Here is a 17,309-nt window from a genome sequence, read left to right on the forward strand (position 1 = left end):
ACAGAGTTTGAAACTGAGGTTTCTTACTTTGTCTTTAAACACAAGCAGTAATAGGCTGGGTGGATGTGGCTTAAGGCTTGGTGACCTGCATTATTTTCTTCTGTTTCACTCTGTGTAGGGGTTTTTCTGTCCTTGTCCAGAATGTAGTCACAGAAACAATTGCATTGTCGCTCAGCATAGCTGGGATGACCTGTCAGTAAAAGTGGATGTGTTGCTGACACACAAAGTATGGTTTGTGACCAGCTGACTTGTTTTAAAACAAATTTCTGTCCAGACTATTCAGCTGAAACTTGCCACCTAGAATATTAGCTCATAGTGATATAAACAGTAATGTAACTGAGGAAGTAAAGGTTATGATGATGAGGCAGCAAGACTTCAAGGAAGAGTGAGCCAAAGAAGTTATGGTGGGGGAGGATTGCTGAAATTATTTTTGCTGAAATGATTATTTAACTAACAGCAGTATTTGACATAAGCCTTACTGTCAAGAAAAATATGCAGAAGATAGGTCTTATAAATTTATCATCAGCTCTTAGTAGAATTGTTAAATGGTTATTATTTTTCCTCTTGGTTAGAGACTAACTATTATAAACAGTTATTCTCCATCAATTATTAAGAATCTGTAGCGGGTTGTAACCTCAGCATAGTTCTTATTGAGTTTGTTGCTTGTAATGCTCAAATTGTTTTCTTATTTTGGTCATCCTTCCAGAGTAATTTGTATATAGTTCTTAATTCATGATGGATGAATATTTTTTAGTGTAATGCTTCAGAATGCTTTGATTTGGATAGGAGATGAGGGCAACCAGATTATGTATGTAGTTGACATATTTGGTTTATAGTAGGCTTATGTTTTAAATAAGTTGCTTTAATAAGGTTGTTTTCACAAGTTTAAGATGTAATCATACATGGTGGAATTGCAGTAACTACAAGATCATATTTTGTTTTCCTCTTCAGTGCCCTTATCAAACAAGTGAACAAGTCTATAGATGGAACAGCTGATGATGAAGATGAGGGTGTACCTACTGACCAGGCAATCAGAGCAGGTCTTGAATTGCTGAAGGCAAGTATAGTTCTGATGGCCAGTGAGTATGGGAAACTTTGCAAAAAACTTTGTTAAAATAAATTTTTAATTAGCACTTACTGCTTTTAGTCAAAAGCATGTGGTGCCTACCTGGAAGAAACTGGTTTGGTTTTTTGTGCTTCATGCTCGTCTTGGCACATCAGTAAGGCTATTTTAAAAATGATTTAGAAACTTTTCTGTAAGCCAAAAGTAGTTGCGTGTGAGACAGTAGCAGTGCAGTTTTGGTTATTAGAGCATGAATTCAGCAATTTGTAGACATGGTGCTGTTGTACATCAGTGCAGCACTGTGGTTCCTCTGTGTTCCACCTAAGTTGGGGTCTTACCTATTTCAACTATGAGTAATCTTGAAACTGGGCTAACGTAGCAAAGACTGTCAAGTAGTCCAGGTGGGAGTTGACTTCAGAGGCCTTAAAATCTAAAGGACTCCCATACTGAAGTTTTCAGAGTATTTTAGGTGAACTAAGGACTGAGTAGATTCACCTGAAAGGGTGAATCTCTTTATCCAAGTGTGAACTTTTATCTAAAAGTGCAGATACCCAGTAGCACAAGAATGCATCTGAGTAAGAAAGAATGAATCATTTTGTGAAGGAGTATATGCTTGAATGAAGGCTTCCAAGTCAATATTTACATATTTGTATGACCTGGCATGACACATTTAAGGAAGAGGAGTAAGACTGTCCTAAGCAAAGAGGTCTATACATCATCAGAATAATACAGGGAGAACAAATGTAGAAGTCCAGCATTGGGAATGCCATACAATGAAGTGGGAAGGAAGGTAACTTAGTTAAAATAGGAAACGGCATATGAAGAACTTTGTAGATTTTGAGGATTGTTTCTCTGCCATAAGTCAGAATATTATCTGTAACAAGGCTAATAATCAACAGCCACTTAAAAATGAAGAGAAGACCACATTTCAAGGAGGATCAATTAAGGGTTTCTTTATTTAATTTTTTTTTAACATGGGAGGACTGTCATACCTGAAAACAGCCAAGTCTAAGAATCTGAAAGAGAGGTACAGAATCTGTTAAGTTAATATGGAAAACTTGAGGGACTAGAGGCCCTATTGAGTATGTCTGTGTTGCTATTTTAGAGATAGGAATTTCACTTCAGAGCAGAATCAATTCTTCCCCTGAGGAAACAAACATGAAGTCTGGAGGCATGCAAGCTGGATTCCTTTCAGAAGAACAAAATTGAGATGGGCTTCAGAAGCACATGTTGTGTTACATTGCCTAAAGTGGATTTAGTCATTCTAAAAATACTCTGAAGTAAAACTCCTGAAACATGAATATTGCTTCCTTAGCATCAGTTGGGTTTCTCCTAAGACCTGCTCCTGCTGTAACCCAGTACTTGCTAATGTCACTGAGAAGTACATGGTCAGAATAGTAGGAGAAGAAACTGAGACTGGGGAAATAAATTAAATCTAATGAGGTCATGTATAAAGACAGCTTAGGAGCTACTAAAAAAAAAGAAGAGCAATGTGGATCATGAATCAAAACCAGGGAGAGTATTATAAATGTTCCAGTATGGCAGTGGAAAATGACTCTTGATGAAGTGTCCTAGTATAAGTGGACCTTTAAAAAATGTTAACATGGCTTTCATCATGTTTTGGCAGGTACTTTCGTTTACGCACCCTATCTCGTTTCATTCAGCTGAAACTTTTGAATCTCTCCTTGCTTGCTTGAAAATGGATGATGAAAAAGTGGCAGAAGCTGCATTACAAATTTTCAAAAATACAGGAAGTAAAATTGAAGAAGACTTTCCTCACATACGATCGTAAGTTGTTTATCTTACTCTGAGCAGTGACCTTTACTGTATAAGATTTTGGAATTTCTCACTCTGCCTTTCATCTGCTGTAGCGTTATCCTGCATTCTTTTGGAAGAAAGTATTATTTCCAAAAAGAGATTTTGAAAAACTAAATTGTAATCCTTTTTGAAGAATGGAAGGGAAATGAATATATCCAAAGTAGTGACAGGTAGTATGTCACTGATACTGCTATAATGAATATTGTTGCCCTTCAGAATTACTTATTCTTTCCTAAGTTTTATATATATATATGCAGTGTAAGAACATTCCTTGCAATTTAATGGTGATATGTAGGCCAAAATATTTCCAAAAGAACATTTAGTACCTGTGCAGATATCAATACCTATTTTAGCACATAATATTTTATCAACACAAACTAGGATTTTTTTGCTTGCAAGTTATGTAAATAATTTTTTTCTTCTTGTTTTTGAAGAAATTACCCAAACAAAAGCAATTAGTGCTTTTGCAGAAGTGTTGTGATTTTTATATGTATATCTGTACTTCTTTGTTAGTTTGATGTTTTGTAAAATTTTGCATTTGTGAAATTACTTATCTCTTGCTCTGTTTGTCTATTTGTTTTGTTACACAACTGTTTAGTGCTTTGCTTCCAGTGTTGCACCATAAAGCTAAAAAGGGACCCCCTCGTCAAGCCAAGTATGCTATTCACTGCATCCATGCAATATTTTCCAGCAAAGAAACGCAGTTTGCACAGATATTTGAGGTAATATTAAATACTTGAGTTACTTATACTGATCTTTTATATTGCATATGTAAACTAAAGGATGTAGTTGCAAGTTGTAGCAGATTTAGGAAATATGTTTTTCCCCTTTCCTTTAGTTCTTACATGATTTTGGCCTGAAGAATGATAGTAGAGGGTGTTCTTGTATCTCGTGATTCGTCATGTTTTAGGTTGTGTATTTTAAGAGCTGGTAGAGTAAAACCAAGTGTTAGGCTGTGTACTTGAACCATGAACTATTTATAGAAAGAGGAACCATATGCTACTCCTTACCCCTGTTGAAAATGGTCAAACGTATTTAAATGGTTGCAGAAATTTAGGAAAACTGAATTGTGGTACAGACTAAGTGAATTTTTTAGCTGTAACTGCAAATGTGCTTTTTAATTAGTGGCCCTCAGCCTCTTATCTTGAAGGCTGAATCATAGTCCATTACTGGAATTGCTAGCTTGAGATCTTGTTCTCCCACAATAAAGTAGGCTTTTTAATCCATTGTTTCCTAAATGATCATGCTTGAGCTGTCACTTTTGGAACTATCCAGAGGTGATAAATATTTTGTCTGTCATCTTGACCTTTCCTCTGACTTGAGAAAGATTTGATGGGCTAGTGAATGTATCTTTAAATAATCAATGGTTCTTTTGAAATTGTATTTCTGAAATAGACATGGACAAGTCATTCCCATCCCTTCAGTGAGACACAGATTATATCAGAAATAGTTGAATTTGTTGTATTTTTTTTTTTAGCCACTGCATAAAAGCCTGGATCCAAGCAATTTTGAGCACCTCATTACGCCATTGGTTACTATTGGCCATATAGCCATGCTTGCACCTGACCAATTTGCTGCCCCTTTGAAATCTTTGGTTGCTACTTTTATTGTTAAAGATTTGCTAATGAATGATAGGGTGAGTATTTTTAAAACCTTATATTAAGAGTATGCTTTTTCTGCAGTATCATACTCATCAAGTTCTTGGGAAGATATCTGGCATGCTGGTTCTGCTTTTTGTATACAGTTGTCTTTTGATTTACTCATGTAGTTTGACTCTATTCAAAACACATGGTACAGGAAAGGAGAGTTCTACTGATTTGGGAATCTTACTAAAGTGATGACCTGCATAGCACAGCATTTCATCATTTGTGATTTGGCCTTCATTAAAAAGGGGAAAATTGTTATGATTTCATTCTGTTTCTTATCTTGAGTGAATTGTGATTTTTAGGAAGTATATTACATTTGAAATTAAAATACACTATTGAAATGGAGGACTGAATTTAAATTTTTTGAACAATTTTGTGTTCATTCTAAAGTGATTATGAAGTCAAAAAATGAACTTGTGCATTGCTTGAAATTGCTTAGGGAAAGATACACACTCTAAAACAGTAAAATGCTGTGAGGTTCCAATCTACTGGATATGGAAAAACTGTTATTTTCAAAGCAATGGCTATTATGCCCTAAAGGAATAGTTTTCAGGTAACAACAACAACCAGTGCCTTTATTAATCTTGAATTTGCTGATACTTGGATAGTGAGGTATCTCACTTCTGTAGTGGTTACTTCTGTAAGATACAGTAGGCATACAGCTGACCAGGGAGTGCTGCTGTATTGGTTCCAGAAGCAAACAGAAAGAGAAGGTTACAAGTTTCACTGAAGAGTAACTGTACTGTAACAAATGTAACATTTTGTTTAGCTTCCAGGAAAAAAGACAACAAAACTTTGGGTCCCAGATGAAGAAGTGTCTCCCGAAACCCTTGTTAAAGTGAGTAGCATGTACTATGTTTTCCTGTCTCTTATGTTTGTAATACTTAATAAGGATTTGGTCTTGGGAGCATATTTTAAAATTATTATTTTATGCATAAATTTATGTACACACTTCATTAAGTTTTTATATGAACTCTTTATAGGTGTAGTTTTGTTTTCTGACACTTGACTGTGATGATAGCTGGATTACTTAAAGTAAAATTATTTTTTTTCCTCTTCTTCAATATAGGAGTTAAATACTATAGAAATTTTGTTAGAAGTCTTTTTTTCTGTTGAATTTTTATGCCAGTCCAAGAAACTTTCAGTGCTGTTTTGGAAAAAGAAAAATGGGTTTTGGGCTTGTAAGTTTCTTCAAATGAATAAATTGATTAGAGTGTTTATTTTTCTGTGTTTGCAATGTGTATTAGAGAAAAAACCTGGATTTAAGAAAAATACATCACTTTAAAATAGTGGGGGGTTTGTTTTGGTACTTTACTTAAAAATGTCGTCTCAAGCTTTTTCTTATTTTGGAGAAAGTGTATTACATTTTCTGTACTCTGTAAGAGATATACTGTCAATCAATTTTTCGATGAATTAGAAATAGACTAACGATGTGGAAAATATATTCTATATCTGTATTTGGTTTTTAAATGCCCCTCAGAACAGGGATAGATTTTTGCTTTCACTTCTTTCAGAATGAGATGCTTGTCTTTTATATTATGTTCTATGTTATATCACTTGTTTAGTTTCTAATATCTTCTGAGTAGAGTGGCTCTGGTTTTAAAAAGTTCTTTGCCTTCTCTCAAAATTGTTAAACACTTCCTAGCAGACCTACTTTTCTGCTAGGTTAATAAGTACTTTGGTTTGCAGTTCGGTACAGAACATATTACTGGAAAGGCTTGGGTTTTTTTGAATTTGATTGTTGCTTTTAGTTTTTTGACTCCACAAAGGATAGTTTTCATGTTTGTGCAAATCCATAGTTGCACACTATACTCCAAAAATGGTTTAAAGAGAATGCACCTTTGTTTTAAATTAATGAAGTGTTAATTTTAAATAGACATGATTTCACTTGAGTGATTATACATGTAACTTGAATTAGTAAGTATTAATTGTTTTTCTTAATTATTATAAATGATTTGTGAAGCTGCAATAACTCTCTAAAATGTACTTTTATATTGATAAAACTTCTCATACATCTGTCTATTTGGAAAGGAATTAACCTGCAGAAATTCTTAAGGCAATTTACAGTTGAAGCCAAGCCTGAAAACTGTAAGAAGAATTTATTTCAATAGCCTGTGAAAACAGGCTATTGTGAAAATTGATTTGCAAATTTAATTAACCTTTATTACTACTGCAGAGCTTAAACTTAATGTATGCTCCAGACAATGCCATTAGTTTATGAATGATTTCTCTCTGATCATGGACTTTTCTTCACTCTGGGTTTTCAAGCCTCTTTTTCCTTTTGTAACATTATTATATATCTAGTGAGGATTTTCAAACTAGCAGGTTAGAGTATGAAAGTGGGAAGGAGTGCTGAAAACTAAATTGTAGTATTGTCCAGCCAGCAGATGTAGACTGCTAAACCTTTTGTGGAAGGCTCTCTGCAGAGAAATGTTTCAGTACAGTATTAACTATGAATTGGATTAATGATTATATGAGTTAGACTGGAATTCCTACGCTGGACACTTGAGTTCTAAAGCATTTTGTCTCTCTTGGCAGCGACCTGTAATGAGTACTGTGCACCATGCAGGTGACTTGTGTAGTAGCAGTGATATTTCTTGTTTCCTTCCATATCACTGGAATATAAATGTATCAATTTTAAAAAACAGTTTTAAAGTTTAGCCAGCTGCTGCCATAATGGTGATGTAGTAGGAAGACAGTGTTGTGTTTCATATGGCTCTGTCTCATTTTCACTTTCTTATCTTTTCATGTTGTGTAAAAATAATTTTTCATCTTGGAGGAGAATTCTAGGCTTGTGGAACACAAATTGAAATAAGAACTTCAGTCTGAATATAAGGAAAGGCCTGAGAACAGTCAGACAATGCAACAGGTAGCAAGAGGTTGCAGGTTGCCAAGAGAGCCTGTGCAGTCTTCATTCTTGGAGGGCTTTTGACACCACAGCGCCTAAAACTGAGATCAATGTCGTGTGATTTCATAGCTGACCTTCCTTTGAGCAGGGGATTGAACTGGAGACCTAACACTCCTTTCAACTGGAATTATCCTTCAATAACTACACAATTTGGTTGCAAAGGGAGAATTTAAAACATGACAGCAGTCTGCACTCATGTCATGTCTAACTTACTCTTTGGGTAATCAGTAGTAGTGACTGGGGGAATTCTCATGCCCTGTACTGATTCCATGGGAATGCTTAATTCTCCATGGTTGGTGGAATGTCACCATACCATCATTAACACTAGCAAAGAAATAGGGAAAATGGTGGGGTCAGACAAAAATTGTGAAGGAGGTGGTACTAGGACTTCACTACATGGAAGGAAAACTAGAATAGGTTTGGATAATAAAGTTGGGGAAAAAACATTATGGAGGGAATTACTAGAAGCAAAGATTGAAATTGAAATTGTCAAGGGACAAGGTAACTGTGTCTGTTCTCTGGCCAAATGTGTCATTTATTTGAAGACCAAGGAGAGCTGTCATATTTCCATCCTCCCGACAAATGGGAGGCACTAACAGTTACAGGTCCTGGTTATGACGAGAAGAAACTGAATTTGTGAGCTGTGAAAATATATGATGCCATTATTGTTATGTTACAATTATTGTATTGGGTTTGATGCTACTAAAATCTTCTGGTGGATACTTAGAGCTGTTCCAGTGGAAGACCCTTTGAAAGTGAGGGCAAGACAAATTCTGCTCCTCAGACTGCATTTGCATTTTGAGTTCTGGAGTGACAGACATCCTACAGCTCACTGGTGTTACCCAGTAAGGTGGAGCAAGTGGACTACAGTCCTAAAAACTAAACTCACGTAGAAGTGATAGTCCTAGTCCTGAGATCTGATGGGATCATTTTAGTCGGTTCATTGCAAGGAGTAGATCAATTATGCTATGATAAATTTAATTTGTTCATATTGTGAATGTTTATATAAAAGTTACTAGAGTTGCTTTTCCCACTAATGAGAATATTTGAAGTTACCATGTATGAAAAGTGTAAGTTTTCTAAAGCTTTTGGGTTTTGATCTTCAGAGTTCATATTTTGTTTTGGTTTTGGTTCTTTTGGGTTTTTTTTTTTTTTTTTGTTTTGTTTTTGTTTTTTTTTGTTTCCTTTTTTTTCCCCAAAGGATATCAATGTGATTTAGATGAGCATTTTCATTTTCCTGTAAGAAGATACTCTTCTTTGTTTTCTTTATTGTCTCTGCTGTCATATGCAAGGAAAATGAAAGGATAAAGCGATTCAAATACTAAAACAAACTTAATCTCCAAATTAATATTTTATTTTCACTAAAGAAATGTGAAATTATTCAGTGTTTCGTGATAGTTGCTGGATTCTGCATATGGGCAGAAGCTTGCCTCAAAACACTTGATGTTTCCATTGGCAAAACCAAGTTATCCCTCCCTGACTTTGAGGCTTTTCTTTAAATAGCTGTGGAAAAAGCATTCTTTACCAGGGTAAGTTATTGTAGTACAGATTGCTAGCAGTCAAGATGTCTATTAAGTGTTTTTTCAAGTACATGTCTTAAATTTAAACTCGGATATGACCTAGATAAATAGAGAATATATAGGGCACAGGAATTTAACGCCAAGGTCGTGGGTTCAGTCACCATATGGGTCATTCACTGGTGATTCTTGTGGGTCCTTTCCGATGCAGAATATTCTGTGAATTCTAGGAATATGTAAAGATGAAAATGTGTTCTGCTTTTTGATCCAGTAACATTTTCTTAGTAAGTATAAACTAACTGTTTAGCCTATTTCATAGTATTTAATGCATGTAAGCTCAATTAAGAAAATGTTTCAAAGGACAAAATATGTGATTGCTTATAGAAGAACCAGCTCAAACTTAAACTAAATGTATAATTTTTATTTGCTGTAATACATACTTGAGGCTTTCAGTGAAAATTTGCTGTCTAGTTGAGAGTATGTCTGGTTATCTTTCATTATTTAAATTATGTTTTGCAGTCCTGACAGACTTATGTTTGTACCAGCAAAAAGCACTTGGGAAAAAATATCATATGATTAAATTAAGATAAAGATTATTTTAAAAATGAGGCTTATAATATGATTTGACTTTTTGGTATCAATTTATTTTTTCAGATTCAGGCCATCAAGATGATGGTTCGATGGTTGCTAGGAATGAAGAACAACCACAGCAAGTCAGGTACTTCTACTCTGAGACTGCTAACAACAATATTACACAGTGATGGAGACTTAACAGAGCAGGGGAAAATAAGGTATGTACCAGATGGTAATGTTTTCATATCTATGCTGATGGAGTGAGGGGAGAGTTTTAATTGAAGTAGTCTGTAAACTACTCTGCTAGACTGCTTAAAAATTTATACATTTTATTTCATAAGATGTGTAGTAAGCTTGACTGGTTCCTTAAGTTTGCTGAGTCTCAGGTTTTGTAATGCTGTACACACAGCTGCATTTTAGGTTTTATATTCTTGCTTTTATTCATTCCTTCAATAGGCTATTACTCATATTGCAGGAATAAACTGTGCAACTTCCTCCTTCCCACTGAAAATTGGTTTTAATTTTTTATGCAGCTTGCTGTTCCTGGTGTACCAATTGCTGTGTATGCCAAATACCAATAGGTGGGCTTTCTAATAAAGAATAATAGTATGTTGTATAAACCAGGTGGAAATACTTAGTACACAAGACACATCTGCTTGGAGGCAGGCTAATCTATCTTGAGGTGTCTAAAAGTGAAAGCAAGAAGGAAATGTGTAAAGAGGATTAAATCTCAATAAATAATTTACCTTTTAGGTGACTGTTAGACAACTTGTTTTTCTGGGTATCTTCTTAATCCTCTGTGGTAGGAAAAGTGAAAAGTTGTCAGCTGCTATTGCTTGCTAACATTGAAAATTTATGTCTACAAAAGCCATTAAGGGCATGGGTAGATTGTGCCAATATGTCTAAAAAGTTTCTGATTTTCAGGTAGAGTTAATGTTATACAGTAGTTATGCAGATAGAACCATATTGTGTGTGCAAAATTGCAAACTTGAGAGCTGTCTAGTATATTATATTTGTAGCAACTGTGTAATCTGTCCTAAAGTTCTTTGTAAACAATTATAGTTCTGTAATGTGACCATTCATGGCAGCTGCCAGGGAGTTGAGTAGCAGTAATTTAGCTTTTCAGCGTGACTACTTGGAGCTCATGGTTGGCTTATGCAGTAGTTAGAGAATAAATTAGTTCTGTAGACCCTGTGTGTTTTCATGCTTGGAGTGATGATTCCTTACTGTGCATGTTTCAGAAATTTAATTTTCCCACTCCCTTTCTACTCAAAAAGTAATTATATCAAGTAGAAACTTCATATAATGTTGTGATCAGTTTTCCATTTTTAAATCAAGTTAAGAGGGCTAGGGAGGGACCCTTTCAAAGTAGGGCAGTGACATGTGAGGTAACCCTTCAACCCCAGAGCTTGGAGCTCTGCCTGGGGATGGATGTTGAGCCAATGGAGAGCTTATGGGCTAAGATTGAAGAGCAGTTTGCTCTGGGTAACCTCGTGGTGAGTGTCTGCTGTGGGACCCTTCCTGTGACCAGGAAGAAGTGGATGAGGCCTTTAAACAGCTGAAAACAACTTAATGTGTGCAATCTTTGGCCCTTGTGGGGAAATTCAGCCTCTCTGATATCTGCTGCAAGGGCAACACAGCAGTGCATAACAATCCAGGGCAGCATTCATGACAACTTTTTGACACAACTAGTAGAGGACCTAATGAGGAGAGGCTCTCTGCTCAACCTCATATAGGCCAACAAGGAGGGGCTTACTGAGGATGTGCATGTTGAAGGCAGCCTTGGCTATAATGACCCTAAGATGGTAAAGTTCAAAATCCTGAGGGCAAGGAGGAGGCCAGAAGGCAAGATTGCACTGGACTTACGAAAACAGTCTTGAATCTCTACAAGAATGTGCTTGAAGGGTCCCAGTGGATAAGGCCTGAAGGGAAGAGGGGCCCAAGAAACCTAATTACCTAGTACTTAAAAATTCCCCCTCAGTACTCAAGAGTGATCACAGCAGAAAAGCAGATGGATACTTCAGCAAACTGTACCTGGATGAGCAAGGTGCTCCTGGCAAAATTCAAACACAAAAAGAGGGATTGAGAGCAGCCCTGCAGAGTAGTACTTGGGGACACTGGTGGATGAAAGGGTGAACATGAACCAACAATGTGTGCTTACATCCCAGAAAGCCAGCTGTGTCCTGGGCTGCATCAAAAGAAGCATGGCTTGCAGGTCAAGGGATGTGATTCTGCCTCTTTAGCTCACTCAGAGGGTGAGACCCTGCACAAAGTGCTGCATCCAGCTCTGGGGCTCTCAGCACAGGAAACACATGGACCTGCTGGGGCATGTTCAGAGAAGGGTCTCAAAAACAATCAGAGGGCTGGAGCACTTTTATGAGGAAAGGCTGAGTGGTTTGGAGTTGTTTAGCCTGGAGGAGAGAAGGGTCTGGGGTGACCACAATAGGAAGGGTCTTATTGTGACCTGTCAGCACTTAAAGGAGCCTGTAGATAGATAGAAGAAATTTTTTTTTGTGGTGAGGGTGATGAAACACTGAAACAGGATGCTTAGGGAGGTAATAGCTGCCCCATGCCTAGAAACATTCAAGGTCATGTTGGACCGGCCTCCAAGTACTGCTCATTGCAGGGGGTTGGACTAGATGAGCTTTAACAATCCCTTCTGGCCCCAGCTATTCTGTGGTATGAGGTAAACAGAGGGAGGAAGTAGAGATGGGTAATCTGGCAGTCGTACAGGGAGCACCATCTGAGATACAGACAGGAAAGCCAAATCCCAACTGGGATAAAATCTAGTGAGAAGTGACAAAGGCAACCAGAAGAGCTTCTCTAAGTAAATAAGTGACAAAATGAAGACTAGGGAAAATGTGCACCCACTGCTGAATGAGGCAAGAGCCCTGTACCGACACGTAATAATTATTTGTGATTCTCAGTATTGCTTTTCAAGAAAGCTCCAAACTGGTAGAAGGGCCAGTCCATTGTCTCTGTGTGAGCTATACTGCCTACATAAACAATTACTCTCAAAACCTGAAGCAAAGGAGATGATGTTTCAGGCCTGTTAGTTCTGCATGGAACTTGCTGACACTTCCTGACCTTTGTTCTTCACCCATTGAGTGCAATAAGGATATCTTCTTTCTGGCAGTGCTTACTGTGTCCCTTCTGTGCAAACCTGATACTGCTCCCTCTGACTTGGAGTAGGCTTTGAAGAGAGTAAAACTGTCCGTTCAGTACAGAACATAACCTCTTAGACTGTACTTGATATGAGGTCATTCTGTGTGAGTCCATTTTAGTGTTCATGGCTTGCACTTGTCTTTTAAACAGTGTTTAATAATTTGCTAAACATAATTGAATTAAGTGAAAGTGACAGGGCTCAGGAGCCTTTGATGCTGTTGAGGCCATCAGTCATGTTGTAATCTTCTTGGTGTTATTGCCCACATCGGCCCTAAAAGTGACTCTGCCTCTATGCCTCTTGAAGTCTGCACAACTCTACCCTTCAGTGACACTGTAAGGGAATTTTTATTTTTTTTTTTTTACTTCAAAGCCCTGTTCAACCTGGAGTGTCAGGTGAAGGCAACAAATCCCTTCTCTTGTTCATCCTTTACACTTTGAAGTAGTAGGATTGATGACTTTCTTGAATTGCTTTTAAATCAACAACTTACTTCTTTGAGATGTTATCATGTTAAATTCACCTGTCTTGTATTTTTTTAATATTGAATTTTATTGATAGTATCTCAACTGTCCTTTCTAAGTCTTTCTTTTTAATTTTATAAGTCATAAACAGTCCTGCAGAACTCAAGATTATACAAATTTTCTGTTTGTGGTTAGATAGAACAGCTAGGTTTAATCTTGCATGTTTTTGTAGTAGGATTTTGATTTTAGTCTATACTAAGCATAAAATAAGACTATTTCAGTATCAGAGGATGCTAACAGTTGCTGAAAGTACTGATATTAGATATGAACTTGAATTGAGATTTTCCTGAAATACATCTGCATTTTTTCTTAAACTAATGCTCACCAAGAGAAAAATTATTAAAAACCTTTTGGAGCTTAGAATGTCATAGTTCTGTGCTGTAGAAAATTTGCCACACATCTGATATACAATATTTTTAGTGGTTGCATTCAAAAGGACATTTTACTATTGTCTTAAAATAGAATTCACTTGGTCATGTATTACAGTGTCTAATTAATCTTAATTGGTGTTTGCCTGAAGCATGGATTTTGAGCTAGGAAAGTTTGGCAACTCTGGGAACCAGAAATGGGCTGGCTACTTCTTTGGCAGGACTCTCCTGCTGAAGGGGGACCAGCAAGCTGAACAGAAGTATCTAACTGCTAGATGTGGTCTCTGAGGGCCAGTATGGACTGTCCTCACTCAATGCAAAGCTAGAATTGTTTCATGTGTGTGTGTAACTTTTAGGAAGTTTGATGGAAAATTTTTATTGCCAGGTTGGGATCAGGTAATGGTAAGTGGGAATAGGCTGTAAAATGTGCTGCCATGAAAATTACTTTGGGTTTGAAATTGCTTCTGCTAGCATAAGGGTGGCTAAGTTCACAGAAACTTCTTTCCTTTGAAGTACTTGTTTTTCAGTGATGCAAACTTATTAGATTTAGCTAAGTCAAATAATTACATAATTTTATTACTAATTAACCTTCACAATCCGTGTGCTTGTTTTTCAGTAAACCTGACATGTCTCGCTTGAGGCTGGCTGCTGGGAATGCTATTGTGAAGTTGGCACAAGAACCTTGTTACCACGAAATCATCACCTTAGAACAATACCAGCTGTGTGCACTAGCCATAAATGTAAGGAAATTTGTTGGAGTTGTGGGTTATCAGCAGGTGTATGAGTATATAGTTGTTTGTTGTGTATGTTACGTATATTTCTGCAAATCTGGTTTTGTGCAAAATATTCAGCCTTGGCATGAAATTGTTTCTCCGTTTCATAATCCTGAAGACTCATTGTGGATTAAAATTAGATCTGTAGTACTGGGCTGTCCATTGGGGAAATACTGACTTAGAGTAGTCAAATGTTTGAATACTGATGAATTAAGATATGCAGTATGTATTTAAGTAATACCCCAGCTGCATTATAACATTACTAGAAGTTAAAATGAGATGATGTAAAGTATATTGAACTATGGTGAAAACAGTGATCTTGATTTCTCAATACTTGGGTAGAATATATTTGGAATGCAGAGGTCTGCAAAAATAATTAGCATCCTTCAAATATAAGAAGAAATAGGGATATATTCCTTAGCAGATGCTGGAATTTTCATCCTTAGCTTCTGCCTGTGAGCCCATAGTAAGGAAATAACTGTCAAGTGGTAAGTAGAGATATAGGGACCCTCTCTATTTCTGGCTTGTCAGCATAGCAAATTGTACAGAAATTGATTCATACCCCAAGAGTAAGGTGGTCATGAAGGGACTTCGGTTGGTGTTATTTGTGTAGCTGCCGATATTCTCCTGGCTTTCCAGAAGTCAAGAAGTCCTCTGCAAGGAATCCTGTCCAGAAGATGTCTGCAGCAATAATGATATGCCATTTTAGATTTTAGTTCCTGCGTCCAGCTAAAGCTTTAAAAGCTGCAAAACTGTTTTAAATGTTGGAAGACTTCAAATTGGCATGTAATGTTAGCAAATACGGAGTGTGGCTCCTGTGTGGGTATTGTTTAATTTAATACAGAGTATCTTTTTTAGTTTCTAAAGTTGCTTGCAGTTGGTTATTGTTAGGCTGGAAAAATCATTCCTTTACCAGAGTAGGACAGTCAAAACAATATACAAGCCTAATACAGACTATGTTTATGTGAATTTTAAGCTTCTCTGTTCCTATGAAAAGGAGCTCTTAGTCAGTTCTCAAACGCTATAAAAAACAAGGGAAATGGAACAAAGCTTTAAACTACTTAAGCAGATGAAATCTAGCAAAACTACAGCAGGAATTCAGTGGTAATAACTGAAGGTCTTTACACCCAAAGCAAAGTCTGATACTTTTCAGCTTTCCTATTCCAAAACTGAACAGAAATGTTAGTCTTGTCTCAAAATGAGTTATAAAGAATTTACAGTTCAGAACAAAATTAGTCAAGACAAAAATAGGCACTTGGTGTAATGACCAATAAGTTCTGTCTCTGCTCTGGAAAGGATACTCAAGCTGGATAATGTCATGCCAGACTAGCCTTGCCAATGTAGTGTTTACGTGTTCTGTTTTCTTGTGAACCCAGTGATCAAAATCTGTTCATTCCTTCAGTCATTTCCCTCCTGTGGCAAATCTTTATTGCAAATGTTAACCTTGTAGCTCCTATCAGAATTTTGCTTCATTATTTTGATACTCTTTTTAGTATGTTGAAGTGCAGGCCCTTTGCCCTCCTCCATCTCTCACTTCTATCACTTATTTTCCAGCTATAACAGTCTTAACTGTTTGTGGATATTCTAACAGATATGTTGTCACCTTTTTTGTGTCTAATGCTTAGCTTCCCTAAAGTTTCAAAAGGGAATTTTGAGAGATAAAATTCAAATTAGAACATAGTAGGGTTCTCAACATTTATAAACCAGTTAGTATCACATTTTACTGTAGCATTATAGCATACTTTGGACCGGAATGAACCCATAAAGATCATTCCATTCAGCTCCCTTGCTTCCACTAGAACAAGTTGCTCAAAGCCCCATCCAACGTGGCCCTGAACATCTCCAATGATGGAATGTCCACAAGTTCTGTGGGCAACCTGTTCCAGTGTCCTGCCACCCTCACGGTAAAAAAATCTTTTCCGTATGTCCAATCTAAACCTCACTCTTTCAGTTTAAAACCATTGCTCCGGAGCAGGACACAGCACTCCAGATGGGGGTCCCATGAGAGCAGAGTAGATGGTGAGAATTCCCTTTCTGACCCTGCTGGCCACTCTCCCTCTGATGCAGCCCAGGTCATGGTTGGCTTTCTGGGCTGTGAGCTCATCTCCAGTTTTTCATCCACAAGTGACCCCAGTCCTCTGCAGGCCTGCTCTCAATCCCTTCATCCCTCAGCCTGTATGGATACTGAGAATTGCCTGGAGCCAGGTGCAGGTCCTTGCACTTGAGATTCGAACCTCCTGAGGTTCCCCTGGGCCCATCCTTAAGCCTAATAAGGTTCCTCTGGATGGCAGCCCTTCCCTCCAATGAGGGAATAACACCACTTGGCTTGGTGTTATCCACAGGCTTGCTGAGGGATGTTCTCAACCCTCCTATCTGTGTAATTAACAAAGATGAACAATCCCTGTCCCAGTATTCCCCCCTGAGCACACCACTTGTTACTGATCTCCATTTGGACATTGATTTTTTTTTTTGACTGCAATCCTTTGGACATGGCCATCCAGCCAGTTTCTTATCAGTTGAGTAGTCCATCTCTGAAACCCATATTGCTCCAGTTTAGAGACAACAATGCTGTATAGCTGTGTCAAAGCCCTTGTAGAAATCCAGGTTGGTGACATCAATTGCTCATCCCTTGTCCATTTGCACATTCACTTCATTGTAAAAGGTTAGACCAGCCAGGCATGGTTTTTCCTTTATAAAGCCATGTTGGGTGTCTGTAATCCCCTCCCTGTGGATATCAAAAGTCTTTGTCATTGCTTCCAGAAGAATCTGTTCCTTTGTGGTATCATTTCTGTCACTTTTCCTTCTTCATTTATTGATATTTCTTTGCCTTTTGTGACTTTATACGTTGTTTTCTAGAATTTAGATTGTAAGCTCTGTCAGGTCAGGAATTCTGCCTTTCATTATCACTGCAGCTTTTAATGGATTTTGAATACTTACAAATAACTTTTGTAGGTGTTTT

At 37.2% G+C, this 17,309-nt stretch overlaps 1 protein-coding gene across 3 annotated transcripts in view; it reads left to right on the forward strand.

The window, feature by feature from the left end:
- PDS5B (PDS5 cohesin associated factor B) overlaps positions 1-17,309 on the forward strand; it is a 106,932-nt gene that overhangs the window by 59,892 nt on the left and 29,731 nt on the right. For all 3 annotated transcript variants that reach the window (XM_063149145.1, XM_063149147.1, XM_063149146.1), the window contains exons 18-24: positions 952-1,057; positions 2,691-2,851; positions 3,480-3,603; positions 4,359-4,517; positions 5,297-5,365; positions 9,607-9,743; positions 14,194-14,317. In XM_063149145.1, the coding sequence (XP_063005215.1) occupies positions 952-1,057; positions 2,691-2,851; positions 3,480-3,603; positions 4,359-4,517; positions 5,297-5,365; positions 9,607-9,743; positions 14,194-14,317 (880 nt within the window). The remainder of the gene's footprint in view (positions 1-951; positions 1,058-2,690; positions 2,852-3,479; positions 3,604-4,358; positions 4,518-5,296; positions 5,366-9,606; positions 9,744-14,193; positions 14,318-17,309) is intronic.

This window comes from Melospiza melodia, chromosome 2 (genome assembly GCF_035770615.1).
Source record: "Melospiza melodia melodia isolate bMelMel2 chromosome 2, bMelMel2.pri, whole genome shotgun sequence".
In the NCBI taxonomy this organism is placed as follows: domain Eukaryota; kingdom Metazoa; phylum Chordata; class Aves; order Passeriformes; family Passerellidae; genus Melospiza; species Melospiza melodia.